The sequence below is a fragment of the Salvelinus namaycush genome, chromosome 13 (genome assembly GCF_016432855.1).
Source record: "Salvelinus namaycush isolate Seneca chromosome 13, SaNama_1.0, whole genome shotgun sequence".
Taxonomy (NCBI): Eukaryota; Metazoa; Chordata; class Actinopteri; order Salmoniformes; family Salmonidae; genus Salvelinus; species Salvelinus namaycush.
Window position 1 is genome coordinate 19,785,376 of NC_052319.1, and position 15,730 is coordinate 19,801,105.

Consider the following 15,730-nt stretch of genomic DNA (forward strand, 5'->3'; position numbering starts at 1 on the left):
ATGCTGTGCCGATGCTGTTCCTGAAATGAGAAGGGTGACCCATATTTCTATCCAGCCCTATAGTGAAATCCTTCAAAGTGTGTGTGTGCGTTTGCATGCATGCCTGTGTGTGTGTGTGTGCGTTTGTGCCTGTGTGCCTGCATACAGTATGTGTGTGTGCATGTTTGTGTGTGTGATGGGTGAGGGGGTGGGTCAGGAGCCAATTAGAGTGTACATTGCTTTGGGGAGCTAACAGGGAGGGAGCTAACACGTTGCTATTAAAAAAGTGAGAAAACATGCCTGAATTACCGAAGAGCAGGGATATGACATCAACCCAGGGCTCTGTCACGACTGATCCAGATGAGCCCTGATAGGGGTTGGGAGAGCCTGTGTTGTCGTTTATACTCCATTTAAAGGAGCATAGAACTGACACTGACAGAGAGGACAGAAACAAGGCTAGACACACACAGAGACAGTATACACACATGCAGGCAAGCACTCATACGCACATACACACACAGATGCACATACTTACGTACACACACAAACAGCATCCTACAATACAACACATACTATATGCCTCTCTGCATAGCTGCTTTGTCCAGTGAGGTATTATGAGGGTTTTTTCACTCAAAGACTAATCCGCCCTTGACATTTTACAACATGTTAGCATGAGAGCCCCAGAGACAGCCTGAGAAGAGAACTCTAGTTACTGTACAGTATATCCCTTATTGACAAGGGCCATACCGCTGTACTGTACAAGCAAACTCCTAGAGAGCTGAGCTCTGTATTTTCTATTCTCTCTTTTTTCTCTCCCCTCCACTTGAAAACATGCAGCACCTCTTTAGGTGTTCAAAACCTTGAATCCCTGATATCTAATATTAATATCAGAATCTTGTATAAAGTTTTTTCATGGTCGTGTCCAGTATGGCACCGTATTCCGTATGGGCCCTTGTCAAAAGTAGTAGTGCACTATATGGATAATAGGGTGCGATTTGGGATGCATATCATACTGTATTAAAAACATGTATTCTGGTTATAATGTATTGTCCATTCAATTGGGTTGCATGTGGTTGGTTCTACTGTACTATTGATCTGTCAATGAATGACTCTTGTTTTTTTTAACTAGCATATTGATATTTCAAAAGCTATGGACTTTCTACTCATGCAGAAAATTGGGCTATTAAATAGACTCAAAGTTATTTCTGGCACACAAGTCTTAAGAGAAGCATTGTGGTAACTGGCTTTTAAATGGGTTTCCGCAGGGACCTGGATGAAGTGGGATCAGGTAACCTAGCTACATTGGTCAAATTGATCATGACATCAGCTAGGTTATATTGATGATATAACCTACGGTGTTCGAGAATACATCTTAACTTCATGGTTTCGTTTTAAAATGTGTTGAATACTCTACGACTCAATAGGGTCTAAAACGTTAAATGATTTCAGCGCTTTCAATGTCAGACTCAGACAGCATAAGGTGAATTGGCGTTACACCGCGACATATGCACGAGATGCATGCAAGACCCACAGCCTTAACTATCTCGTTCCCCATCGCATGTCTAATAATAGCCAAGCCCCAGTAGGCTACAGCATACTCTGCTCCGTTAGTCAAATGCAGCTCAGTGGGGTTCTTTGGATGGATCACATCTGTTTATTTCAATTCCAGAATATCTATAATGTATTATCTTTGGTTCTGCCTCAATCATCTTTATTTTGACTTTGAATGTAGACAGGCAGTGGCCCCTCCGGGCAATCATACGGAGAGCAGATATTATGTGGAATTGTGCAGATCTTAAATACTGTGAAATTACTGTGTAGTCTATTCTGAAAGAAACAGAATGTCACATTATACAACATCCGTTCTCTACAAGTTATCAAATTGTGAAGTCTATTTTTCGGTTATTTGCTGTAAGAATGGCAATGTGTGTGTGATCACCCAGCTAACATAGAGATCACAGGCTACAGTAGCAGAAATAACCTCTGCACATGGAGAGACTGTGCTCTCTGGTTTTAATGAAATCCGCTCCATGTGATATTTGAGAGTGCAAACCCCATCCAGCTATTTCGTTTGATTCAGTGCATTTTGGGGGCATATCGGTAGAATAAAATGCCACTTCAAGTTCTCTGATGAGTTCTCCATTTGCCTTTTCCTTCCTGGTCTGGGGAGCAACGCAAGATGGGAAAAATCTCGAATCTCTGCGTGCTCAGTGGGACCCTCGACTGAACAGCGACAGTGCTGAAGACACCGCTGTCTGCCGCTGTTCCGCTCTGCCGCTGTCCGTGGTCCTGAAGTAGAGTGCGTCGTCTTGCTCACAAGGGTCATGAGAGGCGCCGCTGTTCCTGCATGCTCCTCTTCACAACATTGGCCGTATAGGCGGAGGACTTGATTCGGTGCTTTTTCGCCTCAACTTATTCAACTAACGAGCATCAAGCTATGATTGTTACTATGTTCTCAACTTCTTCCCGGTGAGTGCGCACGGAAAAGTGTGGAAGATAAAACGTATATTTAGGCTAACATTTAACTTTCCCTCGCGAAAAGGAGATGTTAGGTGTAAATGTCGTTTCTTTTAGATATTTGTTCTCCTCTTAAAGTTGTATCTTCCGGATCTCTGGTCTATTATCTTTCCCATTGCCATGCACGCGCTGCTGGATGTATGCAACAAGACCGAATGGTGTTTTTGATCTGCAGCAATTGGAAGTTGATTGAAATGAACATCACTGCCGTGGACGTCTAGGATCAGCCTATTGACAACAATAGAGGGAATTATAATTTTTCGAGTCTTATTTTTCACACGTGAACTGCCTATTGTGATGTTGTTATCTTAATCTCTGGGAAATAAGGGATAATCATGTATCAGACCGATTTCTGTGTGCATATCACATCGCTCGCGCTGCTCCAAAGGCATCGGTACCGACAATGGTCTAGTATCTAACTGCTTTTACGCACAACAATAGCAACTGAAGGGGGATTATCTTTTTATCTGGAGCCTGGTGGTTTTATCGAATTGTTCATCTGGAAGTTGTTGTGTCCTGTGTTTAATCCGTTCTACCGGTTTGGATCTCTGTTGATCCCGACTCCTACCAGTGGAACCAGGCATTTCAACGCGGTGAGTCAGTCTGTAATGCCCAGTTTATCTACCTTCCCATTTATTGTCAAATCCATTGTAAAACCTCGTCTCCTTTTTCCATTGTCAACACATCTTATTTCTCTTGGAGCTTTCTCTTACTTAAAATACTGACATTCTGCAGTTTATATCATAAATGTAATGATAGGAAATAGGCCTACTTTAGATTGGTATTTGATCACAACAATATTGTCAAGAAATTTTTCTGTCAATTAAGATTCAGTGAGTCTCTCCCCTGGCAGGAAGGAATATAATGAACAGAGCTCAGTTTAGTCTCGAGGCAAATATAGAATTCCGTTCTTCTAGCTACCATCGCGAGGGGCGAAGCGTTTGGACTAAAGCCTATTGCGCATTAAGCACTGACTGGGGAAATATGTCAATATTTTGGTAAAGGCTGTTGAAGTAAAATAAAAACAAATAAAATCAACACTAAGCATGGGAGGGTGATCAAATCCCCACTGACAAGGGTGTTCAAATGATTATCATGGAGAAACCTGTTGGTCATGTAATTCACATTGAAGATCCAAACCTGTTTTTATTATTATAAAAGCAAAGCACATGAGACCTACAAGGTTAGGTTATATTTTCACTCTGAACTGCACTGGGTTCAAGGTGCCATAGCCTTTAGTCTATAAGAAAACACCGGTGTTTGCAATGTAGCCTACGAGCCTATCAACTGTACCAATACTTTACCTGGTAGGTTTCCGTTACCGATGCAATGGGCGACCTCATTTTTGGGAATCCAACATTAGCCTAAGACATTTTTTCTACTCATTTCTGTTTATTGGTCTTATTTATTCTCATACACATATTGTCCCTCTTAATTTATTTCTCTCGGACTTTCTCTCTGTCTGTATGTCTGTCTCTCTCTCTCACGCACACACACAAAGACGACTTAGATTGTAAACCTTTACTGTGATTGTGTCCGTGGTTGTGAATAAGTCTAATTGAAAATATCCCACACCATTTGTATGATATCATCAGGATGTTTATTTGGCACCTGTCCCAAACAGCCTTGTCTTGCTTCATTCAAGAACAGACAGTGAATGGAAAGTTAAGGGTAAAGTAAATGCAACTTCGACCCTCTCCTTGAATGCAATAGGAATACCGCGGCGAAGGATGGGCCCTCACTTTCCAATGACCTGCGTTGTCCTCCTCGCCCTCCACGCCACTGTGTCACCAGCCTCCTTCAGTCCCGAGGATTACGCCGCGGACGAGGCGGAGTTAACTGCCAACAGCGACACCATCATTTTCGACGACTACCGGGGGAAAGTTTGCGTGGATGACAATGGCTTCGTTTACAAACTGGGGGAACGATTCTTCCCGGGACACTCGAACTGCCCGTGCGTTTGCACCGAGGACGGGCCGGTGTGCGACCAGCCAGAGTGCCCCAAGATACACCCGAAGTGCACAAAAGTGGAGCACAATGGATGTTGTCCGGAATGCAAGGAGGTTAAAAACTTTTGTGAATACCGGGGGAAAACTTACAAGATCCTGGAGGAATTTAAGGTAGGGATGTTTTGTGTTTATTGTCTAATTTGCATGGTCTATTGATCAATCGTTTGTAATAATTTAAAATGTTAATTTCAAAATGTGGATGCAATTACATTTGTACCACAATACACATCATAATCAGGCATATAATTCGTTTTGCTTAATTAGGTAATGAGCTGAGAGAGAACAATTGAATGTGATCAAAACAATGCAGCAGTGTTGACTGCATAATTGTTGCAACCCCAACAACCATTCCACTCAAAACATGATTGTAATGTTTGCCCTCTCATAATATAGTAAGTTTAAAGATTTGCATGGCCATGCCAGATGGAGAGGGTCAACTATAACTGGTATTTAGTTTTCCCTCAATGGTCTCTGCTGGTAGGAGAATCCATTTAATCTATTCTGTTTGTAGAGTCACAGTGCAACATGAACTCATTAACTCACTGCATTATTTGACGTCTGTCCTATTTAACGGATATGGCTGATTAGCAATGGCACTATGTGCTGCACAATAACTACAGGCACCTCACACTGTATCAATGGGCTTGGAGATTTCCAAAGCAAGCAAATTCATCAATGGCAAACTGGAGATGCTTTGAGCCATGGTTTGAGTATTATTGTATCATGCTTGAAGTAGGCTTGTCTACCATACTGAATGAAACCCATACCCAGGTTGGAGTCGGACGTTACATGGTGGAAGAGGCTGTAGCACAGCATAGGGGGGGGGGGGGGGGGGGTATGCGTCAGTCGGGTGAGAGCAGGAGAAGAGGTCAGAGTCATTTAGTGTTGGCATGGACAGTCCTAGTCTATACTGACCAATGATGAACACCATTAGCATTGCTTATTACTGGCTTATAAACAGGGTCTATACTATAGTGCTGCTCATTTCATTCTGCTGTGAGTGAGTCAGTTGACCCTACAGATAAAAAAAAGTAAGGGCCAGGAATAAGTACATTTTCAGACAAATTTTTCAGTCATATACTGTTGCCTATACCCAGCAGTGTTTACTACAACTATGCTGGATAATGCAGCATTCATTCTAAACATGAGAAGGAATTGTGCCAACTTTTCCCTCAGAAGATGCATTTCTTAGACCCGTCACAGTGACAGGAGGAACCACCTGGCGAATACAGATGAGCTGAATACTGTAACAGCAGCACTGACATGACAAACATAAACAAAACCAGAGATATGCCCTGAATAGTAATGGGTAGTTGTTAGTTGTTGTACAATGTGAAATGTTTAGCGATGTGAAATAGGAGATTTTCTAGTAACTAGCTACAAGATCAGGGTAATCGCATGATACCTCCCTAATCCTCTTCATACCAAATAAACATGATGAAATGACTCGACTGAATGTCAGTTGTTTCAGTCCACGTCACTAAAACATATACAACACTAATTACAGGACTCATAATTATTTTACTGCATATTGTAAAGAAATGTAATGAAACTAAACAATTTAAGGACATTTTATAGAAGAAAGCAAAGATGATCTCATTCGAAATCTTTTGTTTGACTTACATTAACAGAAAATGTGTTGTAATATAAAGACCAACCTAAAGTACTTCTGCTAAAACCCTGTAACACAATTGCACATGATTGAGCTCTACGGGTGGTTGTATTTTATTGTATAGTTGTAGTAGTTTCCATGATGATTTAGCATTTTAGTGCATGAGGTGACCAATGACATTGATTACATTTACGCTTTTGTGAAATCATACTGTGTTCCCAATCATCCACTTGTGTGATGGTTAGCATTACATCAAATTATGCTAATGTTCCATTTCCATTCCCCAGAAAATCATGGTCCCTAAAGTATTGTTGTGAAGTTTGGTATACAAGTTTGTCTAGGTTGGTGGTAAATGCAACACAGAGACCAAAGGTATTCAACTCTTACCCTACAATTCCAGAGCCTGCTGGTTTTCTGTTCTACCTGACAATTAATTGCACCCACCTGGTGTCCCAGGACTAAATCAGTCCATGATTAGAGGGTAACAATGAAAAAAAAGCAGTGGAACTGGCTTCAAGGTCCAAAGTTGAGTTTGAGGGGCATAGACCATAGTTGTCTGTTTCTGTTACGTTATTATTTGTCATTTTGTTTCCAAGAAATCTAATCCCTCAAAAAGGCCAGGTAGTTTATTTGATTAGCTAATGTCCTTGATCATATTCTCCAACTCAATTCAATTCAATCAAACTGTGACTGCTCATCCCAAGTGATACACCTGCCACTAGTTCTAGACAGCTCCATATCACTTGCAATGCTCTTACATCTCCAGCATGAGGCCTGACATTAGCTAATTAGTATGGGGGACTTCAGTGAAGCAATGTGTTGCTAATAAGGTTGTGAGAGATCAGGCATTTACACCTGTGTACTTAATCCATTGTGATCGGTGACTGGGACTGCGTTCCAAATGGCATCCTATTCCCTTTCTAGTGCACTAGTTTTGATCAGGGCCCACAGGACTCTGGTCAAAAGTAGGGCACTGTAAAGGAAATAGGGTGTCATTTGGGACTTAGCCTCGGTGGATCGGTGTTGAGCGGACGAGTGGCACGTCAATGAAGCCTCTTAGCCCTGTATTGGGATGCACAGCCATGCTCCCCTCAGGGAGAGAGAGAGAGGCCTGTGAGCGTGTCTAAAGCCTGCTGGTTTGATGTGAGATCAAGTCCATCAATAGTGCATCTCAACCTCCAATCCCCACTAACCTTGAGTGGCGGGGCCCAGCGAGAGGGAAGGACATTTCCCGCCTCTTGAAAAACCATTCATTTGTTCCTATCGATTTTCTCAACAGAGAAATTACACATGGAGGCAGAACAGAGATGGGAAACTGTGACTGGAACAATAAAAATGGCCACTCTTCAGTTAGTTTAGATAAATAATTGATATAGGCAAGGATGGCCATTGACCACAGCTTCGAAGCTTCGATCAGATCACTGTTGTGGGATTGTTGATTCGTGACAGGAATCTAATGACTTGAGGAAGCTAAAGTCATAAAACCATGGTTGTGTCCAGCATGAAAGTGCCTGTTTATGAAAGCATGAAAGACATATGAAAGTATTATACTGTATCTTTGAATTACTGTATAAAACGAGGACTGCATGGTGTCCAGCGGAGTTAACAGAAATCAAAGGGTGCCAGTAGTTTCTAAAGAAAGACCCAATTAAGAGGATACCAACAGGACTGGTTTGCATTTCCTTTGCCCTCGTCACTGGCGCTTTATGCAGAGCTCCATGTTTACTGAACACAGCAGGCGGGGAAGGAGTCCAACAGATATCAGCATCTTTAAGACCGACAAGGTAGATGAGATCTTTATAAGGTTGGAAATCTCTCTAATATCTCTTCTAAACAAGCAGACATGCAGCCATGGGGAGTATGATAGAAACACTGGGTTTATGACCAGTATGTCTAACACCCAAAAGGCAGGATTTAATTTCATAGACTAGACTATATCACCACCTTGTCCAACATCTTATGTTTCTCTTAAATACTAATTCACTGATGGAAGAGGGAATGTCAATAATTTGTGCATTACCCATAGCAAGTGTCTCCGAGTTACATTCTATAGATGCCATGTCAGTAATAAAACCCATTGATAAAGAATGACTTGATTGACCATTGATTGATCATGGATGGTGCCCTGTAATCTGTTAAGAAATATGCTCCAGCCTTAAAGACCTCATTCGTCAGAAAGGGAATCTTTCCATCCGCAGAATGCTGAGTCAGTCTCTGTTGGGCAGTAGTCCATTATTTATGTAGATGTAATGTAGTTGGAGGGAAGCTACTTTATTAAGACTGGTGGACAGTTGGGTGACGGGGGAGCTGCTGTGCTGTATACTATATCCCACTCTCAGTAGAGATGTGCCACTCACCGTTGATGCTAAATATACTTTCATTTTAGATGTATGTTTTGTATTATATAAGATAGATATTAGATAGAGAGAGTATAAGTATATCAAAAATAGAGTACATTAGAGTATATGAGAGAGTTGTGCCACTCACCCTCGGTAGGTGTTTCACCTACAGGGTTCCCCGTCCGATGAGGAAGGGACCAGTCCGCCCGTCGTGGCTCCCGCCTTCGCGCCTGTACTACCCCCGGCCCTTCCCCCAGCCTCAGCCCCAGACTCTGCAGCGCAGCTCCAATCAAGAACCAGGAGATATAGGGTGAGTTCAGATCCCAGGCCATAGAGATAAAACAATTGTTCTATATCTATGTCCCAGGCTGGCAGGACGTGACAGAACAGGACAGAACAGGACAGAACAGAACAGGCTATAGGGCTGGGATGTGAACTCAGATCAATCCCCATCCCATCCGTGCTCCTGACTGAGTTCCTTAGGGGAGAGGGTTACAGAGAGGGGGTGTGAAGGACCTCAAGGACATTTGTTGTTGAGTCCCCATCGATTCAAAAATAGACACAAAAAGCAACCTAAGTCCTACAAGCCACACTGATTTGATTTGTTGGTGCATAATGTTGAGGCTCTTGAATATAGTTTCTTACTTCTATTGCAAATACTGTGTAGAGATTCTGTAGCTCTCTGCTCTTAGGCATTACAACACATATTGTTATGAGAGAGATGGATTAGAGACAGTCTACTGACATGGGAACCCAAGAGAGACAGATTAGAGACAGTCTAATGACAACGGAACCCAAGAGAGACAGATTAGAGACAGTCTAATGACAACGGAACCCAAGAGAGACAGATTAGAGACAGTCTAATGACATGGGAACCCAAGAGAGACAGATTAGACACAGTCCAATGACAACGGAACCCAAGAGAGACAGATTAGAGACAGTCTAATGAAAACGGAACCCAATAAAGATGTATTAGACACAGTCTAATGACATGGGAACCCAAGAGAGACAGATTAGACCATGTCTAATGACATGAGAACCCAAGAGACACAGATTAGACACAGTCTAAAATATGGGAATTCAAGAAATAAGAATTAGACACAATCTACTGACATGGAAACCAAAGAAAGACGGATTAGAGACAGTCTAATGACATGGGAACCCAAGAGAGACAGATTAGACTATGTCTAATGACATGGCAACCCAAGAGAGAGATTAGACAATGTCTAATGACATGGGAACCTAAGAGAAACAGATTAGACAATGTCTAATGACATGGGAACCCAAGAGAGACAGATTAGACAATGTCTAATGACATGGGAACCCAAGAGAGACAGATTAGACAATGTCTAATGACATGGGAACCCAAGAGAGACAGATTAGAGACCATCTACTGACATGGGAACCCAAATGAGACAGATTAGAGACAGTCTACTGACATGGGAACCCAAATGAGACAGATTAGAGACAGTCTACTGACATGGGAACCCAAATGAGACAGATTAGAGACAGTCTACTGACATGGGAACCCAAATGAGACAGATTAGAGACAGTCTACTGACATGGGAACCCAAATGAGACAGATTAGACACCGTCTACTGACATGGGAACCCAAATGAGACAGATTAGACACCGTCTACTGACATGGGAACCCAAATGAGACAGATTAGAGACAGTCTACTGACATGGGAACCCAAATGAGACAGATTAGAGACAGTCTACTGACATGGGAACCCAAATGAGACAGATTAGACACCGTCTACTGACATGGGAACCCAAATGAGACAGATTAGAGACAGTCTACTGACATGGGAACCCAAATGAGACAGATTAGAGACAGTCTACTGACATGGGAACCCAAATGAGACAGATTAGAGACAGTCTACTGACATGGGAACCCAAATGAGACAGATTAGAGACAGTCTACTGACATGGGAACCCAAATGAGACAGATTAGAGACAGTCTACTGACATGGGAACCCAAATGAGACAGATTAGAGACAGTCTACTGACATGGGAACCCAAATGAGACAGATTAGAGACAGTCTACTGACATGGGAACCCAAATGAGACAGATTAGAGACAGTCTACTGACATGGGAACCCAAATGAGACAGATTAGAGACAGTCTACTGACATGGGAACCCAAATGAGACACCTCTGAATCTATTGAATAAGAAAGCACTCATCAGACTCACAACAGAAGTGACTGCAGCGGTTCTACAAAAAAATGCTTTGATTTACTAAAGATACATTTTGACAAAATGGCATGTTTTAGGTTCTATTCTGACGGTTGAAGATCTTTCAACTCTCTTTCAACTGCTCACATGTGTATAAGGGCATTGCAACAGCTTTTTTAAACACTGATCAGACTCAGAGGTGACTGACTGCAGTAGAAGTTCCACAACAAAATACATTACCTTTCACGGTCACAAATATTACAGGAAAACCAGACCATACATCAGCATCTGAAAATTACAAAGTAATGAACTAATACATCACCCTTTGCACATAAAAAAAGATAGAATAGGTGAAAGAACATCCACCCACACGTGCGTGCTGGCGCACACACACACAAACCCCCTCCATCGCCCACACAGTGTACATCCTACAATAATTAGCGACTGTGCTCTTCAGCACTGACACCTATGAGAGGAAACTTGCTTTAACACGCATCTAAAATGAGTTGCTCAAATAGATTTTCCTTTCCAATTTGCCTGAGGATAAAAACATTGTTTTAATTTGAAATGCTGATTAAGCCACAAACGAGACACAAACGTAGGCCAAAGAGAACTGGAGCTTTTGAACTAGTTTGAGCAACTTCCTTTCATAACTAACTTTATAAATTAGTTATTGACTAAGGTGGCCCAGCACGATTCCAACACCATCATTACATTTTCTGACGACACAACAGTGATAGGCCTGATCATCGGCAACGATGAGACAGCCTATAGGGAGGAGGTCAGAGACCTGGCAGTGTGATGCCAGGACAACAACATCTCCCTCAATGTGATCAAGACAAAGGAGCTGATCGTGGACTACAGAAAAAGGAGGGCTGAACATGCCCCCATTCTCATCGACGGGGCTGTAGTGGAGCGGGTCGAGAGTTTCAAGTTCCTTGGTGTCCACATCACCAACAAACGATCATGGTCCAAACACACCAAGACAGTCGTGAAGAGGGCATGACAACACCTTTTCCCCCTCAGGAGACTGAAAGGATTTGACATGGGTCCTCAGATCCTCAAAAGGTCTACAGCTGCACCATCGAGAGCATCCTGACCGGTTGCATCACTGCCTGGTATGGCAACTGCTCGGCATCGACCGTAAGGCGTTACAGAGGGTAGTGCGTACAGCCCAGTAATTCACTGGGGCCAAGCTTCCTGCCCTCCAGGACCTACAGTACCTGTCAAAAGTTTGGACACGCCTACTCATTCCAGGGTTTTTCGTTATTTTTACTATTTCTACATTGTAGAATAATAGTGAAGACATCAAAACTATGAAATAACATATGGAATCATGTAGTAACCAAAAAAGTGTTAAACAAATCAAAATATGTTTTATATTTGAGATTCTTCAAAGAAGCCACCCTTAGCCTTGATGACAGCTTTGCACACTCTTGGCATTCTCTCAACCAGCTTCATGAGGGTGTCACCTGGAATTAATTTGTGGAATTTCTTTCTTTCTTAATGTGTTTGAGCCAATCAGGTAGGGTGGTATACCTCTCCTCTCTCATCCCTTCATCTCCCATCTCCACTCCACCTCTCCTCTCTCATCCCTTCATCCCTCATCTCCACTCCTCCTCTCCTCACTCATACCTTCATCTCCCATCTCCCATCTCCACTACACCTCTCCTCTCTCATCCCTTCATCTCCCATCTCCACTCCATCTCTCATCCCTTCATCTCCCATCTCCACTCCACCTCTCCTCTCTCATCCCTTCATCTCCCATCTCCACCTCCACCACCTCATCTCCCATCTCCACTCCACCTCTCCTCTCTCATCCCTACATCTCCCATCTCCACCTCTCCTCACTCCTCCCTTCATCTCCCATCTCCACTCCACCATTCCTCTCTGCATGTATTTTGGCTTTCCATAGCCCTCATCACTTTTGCCACCACCCTCAACTGCATGACTTTCCCCATCCCTCTCCCTCACCCCAAACTGCATCCTTATCTACGCCCCAGGGAGTTTGTCTGTATCTTCCTCATTTCCCTCCTCCCAACAGTCTCAGAGTTCAACTACTACAGTCTTGATTGCTGTGTTGACGGTCAGTTCACTTTAATATGAATGTGGATGGGCTCACAAATCACCATATAGTTTGATTCAGAAACATACTAACACACCCCTCGGCACGGCTAAATATAGTCTTGGTGTTCTACTTTATTTTGTGAGTTACTGTAGTACTTACAGACCAGGGCATGAATTCACTTCACAGTACAATAAATCTCACACAAGGTTTCATTGAAAGCACTCTAGCCCTGTTACAGTAAATTAATTGAGGGACGTGTGCACTTGCCTGCAATGTATTATTGAGATAAAATAAGTACGGAAAAGGGCCATTCCCGTTAAGGCTAAATATACTGTCATTTCAGATGTATCTAATGTATGACAATGCAACCAGTCAATAAATTGTATTTATTGCGTTTGTCTTGTCATGATTACAGAGAAATATGAAATTGTTCTGGTTGATTCCGTTGAATAAATTAATCTTACAGTCTTCGTAAGAGACCCCCTGACAGCACATGAACAAATACAATAGGGAAGAAACACAATTTAGAAAAATAAAATAAATAATAGATACAGTTGAATTCAACCATCCATATCTAATGTGTCCCTCCAGGAGTAGTGTGCAACTTCACATCTTCTATCTGTGCCATAAAGATGATTTTTAAATGTTGAGTATATGATGCTAAATAGAGTTCAGTGAAGGCTTGTTGTCAGTATTTTAACCTTTAGCATGTTTCGGATTCATAACCTCCCCCATAAATTTGGCACCAGATCAAGCAAATTCACCCAAAGGACAGTCAGCTATATAAATCCATACATTTACATACAGAACACTTAAGGCATTTTACTGTACATCTAGTGCTGAGAAACATGTTTTCACAGTATTTTTCAAATGGAAAAATTTATAGGTATGTGAAAAGATCAATTGCATGAAAATGTTTCTTATTCAAATATCAATTATAGGTATCACAGGTTGAAGAGGCTGGTAGTGTTTGAAAAATGGACGAAACCTGTGAATATGGCAGGTTTCATTAATGTCTGTATCATGAAATGACGTTTTACTAGTTACAAGCAGAGGATGCTTGAGTTGTCTGACAGCTCACACCATCTAAAGGTTCTGTAAGATCATTATTTCAATGCTACAGTTGTATAACAATTTCATAGCCCTTTAAATGTCTCTCATGTGTTGGAAATGTTGCAATCAGACTGGTCTGCAGATAAAGATTGCATTTTAAGATGGAATCGTAATTGAGAATGGTTTATGTGTGCTGACCAGCATTTAGCCAATAAAGTACTGCAAGCAGACATCTGTTCAATCCCCGGGATGTAACTGAGATTGTTGTTGTTTGTTCAACTTTGAGCTAATTCTGTATGAATTTTTACCTGGTTTGTTTGGTTAAATCAGGGGACCACAGACTAGTGCACTGAAAAAAACAAGATTTAATCTCACCAGATTACATTTGGTTCAATATCTACGTTGATAAAAAGTGCATTCTCAAATGAAATCGTGATTGAGAATGCATTATGTATGCTAACCAGCACCCAGCCAATAAAGTAGTCAGTTCAATCCCAGGGATGCTACTGGGATTCTAGTTGTTTGTTCAACTTTGAACAGATTCTTTATGAATTGTGTCTTTGATTTGTATTAAAGTAAACTGGTTTGCCTGTCAGGTGACCCAATAGGCCAGCACACTCAAAACCAATATTTAATCTCACCAAAGATTTGGTTCAATAGGAATATGGTTAGCACTTTACACTACAGCGCAGGATAAAGTGGTAATTACATGGATATAGTATGGTATTACAAACAGTGAGGTTTTTCTCAGTAAAAGTCATTCAGTTTCAGTTGACAATTAAAGACTGCCATTTCACCCTCAGACACAAACTTGTTTGTTTGTTCTTGTTTAACATTGAGCTCAGCACAATTAGGGAGCATGTCCATGGATAAGTTCACAAGCCCTTGGCTCTGAGGCCAAACAGTGTTATTAATTCAATTTGAAGGAATAGACAGGGGATCATTAGTGTGTGGAACAGTCTCAGTTTGGCAATTACACTATGTACAAAGTTTAAACACCCTGGCTACTGAGAGGGCTCAGGGCTCGCCTCTCTCTCATCACTCTACCCTATTGACCCTGACTCACACATGCACCAGCCAGCCAGGCACATCTCTGTGTCTGCATCTCAAATGGCTCCCTACTCCCTTTATAGTGCACCACTTTTGATCGGGCCCATAGACATCTGGTCAAAAGTAGTACACCATATAGGGAATAGGGAGCCATTTGAGATGCAGGCAGAGAGATGTTGACTCATACATATGGAAGTGTGTTTAATTGGCACACTTTGGGCGTTGGGCCAGAGAAAAGGCCATTGGGGCCACAGGGATTTTAAATATTGCTAAAAGGAAACCATTTGCTGTGGGTGAATGTGCAAATGAAAGATAGTTTTGTCATTCTCTAGAGCCAGTGAATTGCTTTCACTGTAGCTTACAACATTACAGCATACATTCTACACAACAAAAGGCCTGTAGTACAAACTCTGATTGAAATGTGGTCAGTGGGTAAACTAACTGTTTTCAGCTGATGTAGACATGGCTTGACAACAACTGTTGGAGTTCATTCTGTTTCAAGTGGGTTAAGTTTTCTCTTAGTCCAATGGAGATACGGTTGATGTGGCTTGCTTGATATGTTCCAATTCAATATCTGTTTTTAGAATGCCCCCCCAAGGTTGACTAGACTAAGCATTGTGGCTTAGGCACGGTGATTGGTCATATAATATTTTTGAAGTGGAGTTCAAATGGGTTTTAATGAGTAACCCTACAGACATCTCACTGTGTTCCCTGGGTTGACCTTTTTAATGTTCAGTCCAATAAACCTTGTATTTTTTCAAGGCTTTTTATTGTCAGGGAAACCAACTTGATATTAATAGTAATGTTGCCTGCATGTTGTTACAATGGTAAGATGATTGGTTTTCAAATGCAATTCAAATATATCTTTCTCTCTTTTCTCTCCATTTTCTCCCTCCCCCTCTCTCCCTCCAGCCTTCGCCTTGT

At 41.9% G+C, this 15,730-nt stretch overlaps 1 protein-coding gene across 1 annotated transcript in view; it reads left to right on the forward strand.

The window, feature by feature from the left end:
* The first annotated feature begins 4,226 nt into the window (after positions 1–4,226).
* LOC120058165 (von Willebrand factor C domain-containing protein 2-like) overlaps positions 4,227–15,730 on the forward strand; it is an 18,377-nt gene continuing 6,873 nt past the window's right edge. Inside the window, exons 1-2 of the mRNA XM_039006630.1 lie at positions 4,227–4,616; positions 15,719–15,730. The exon at positions 15,719–15,730 is cut by the window's right edge and continues 118 nt beyond it. Coding sequence (XP_038862558.1) covers positions 4,227–4,616; positions 15,719–15,730 — 402 coding nt within the window. The remainder of the gene's footprint in view (positions 4,617–15,718) is intronic.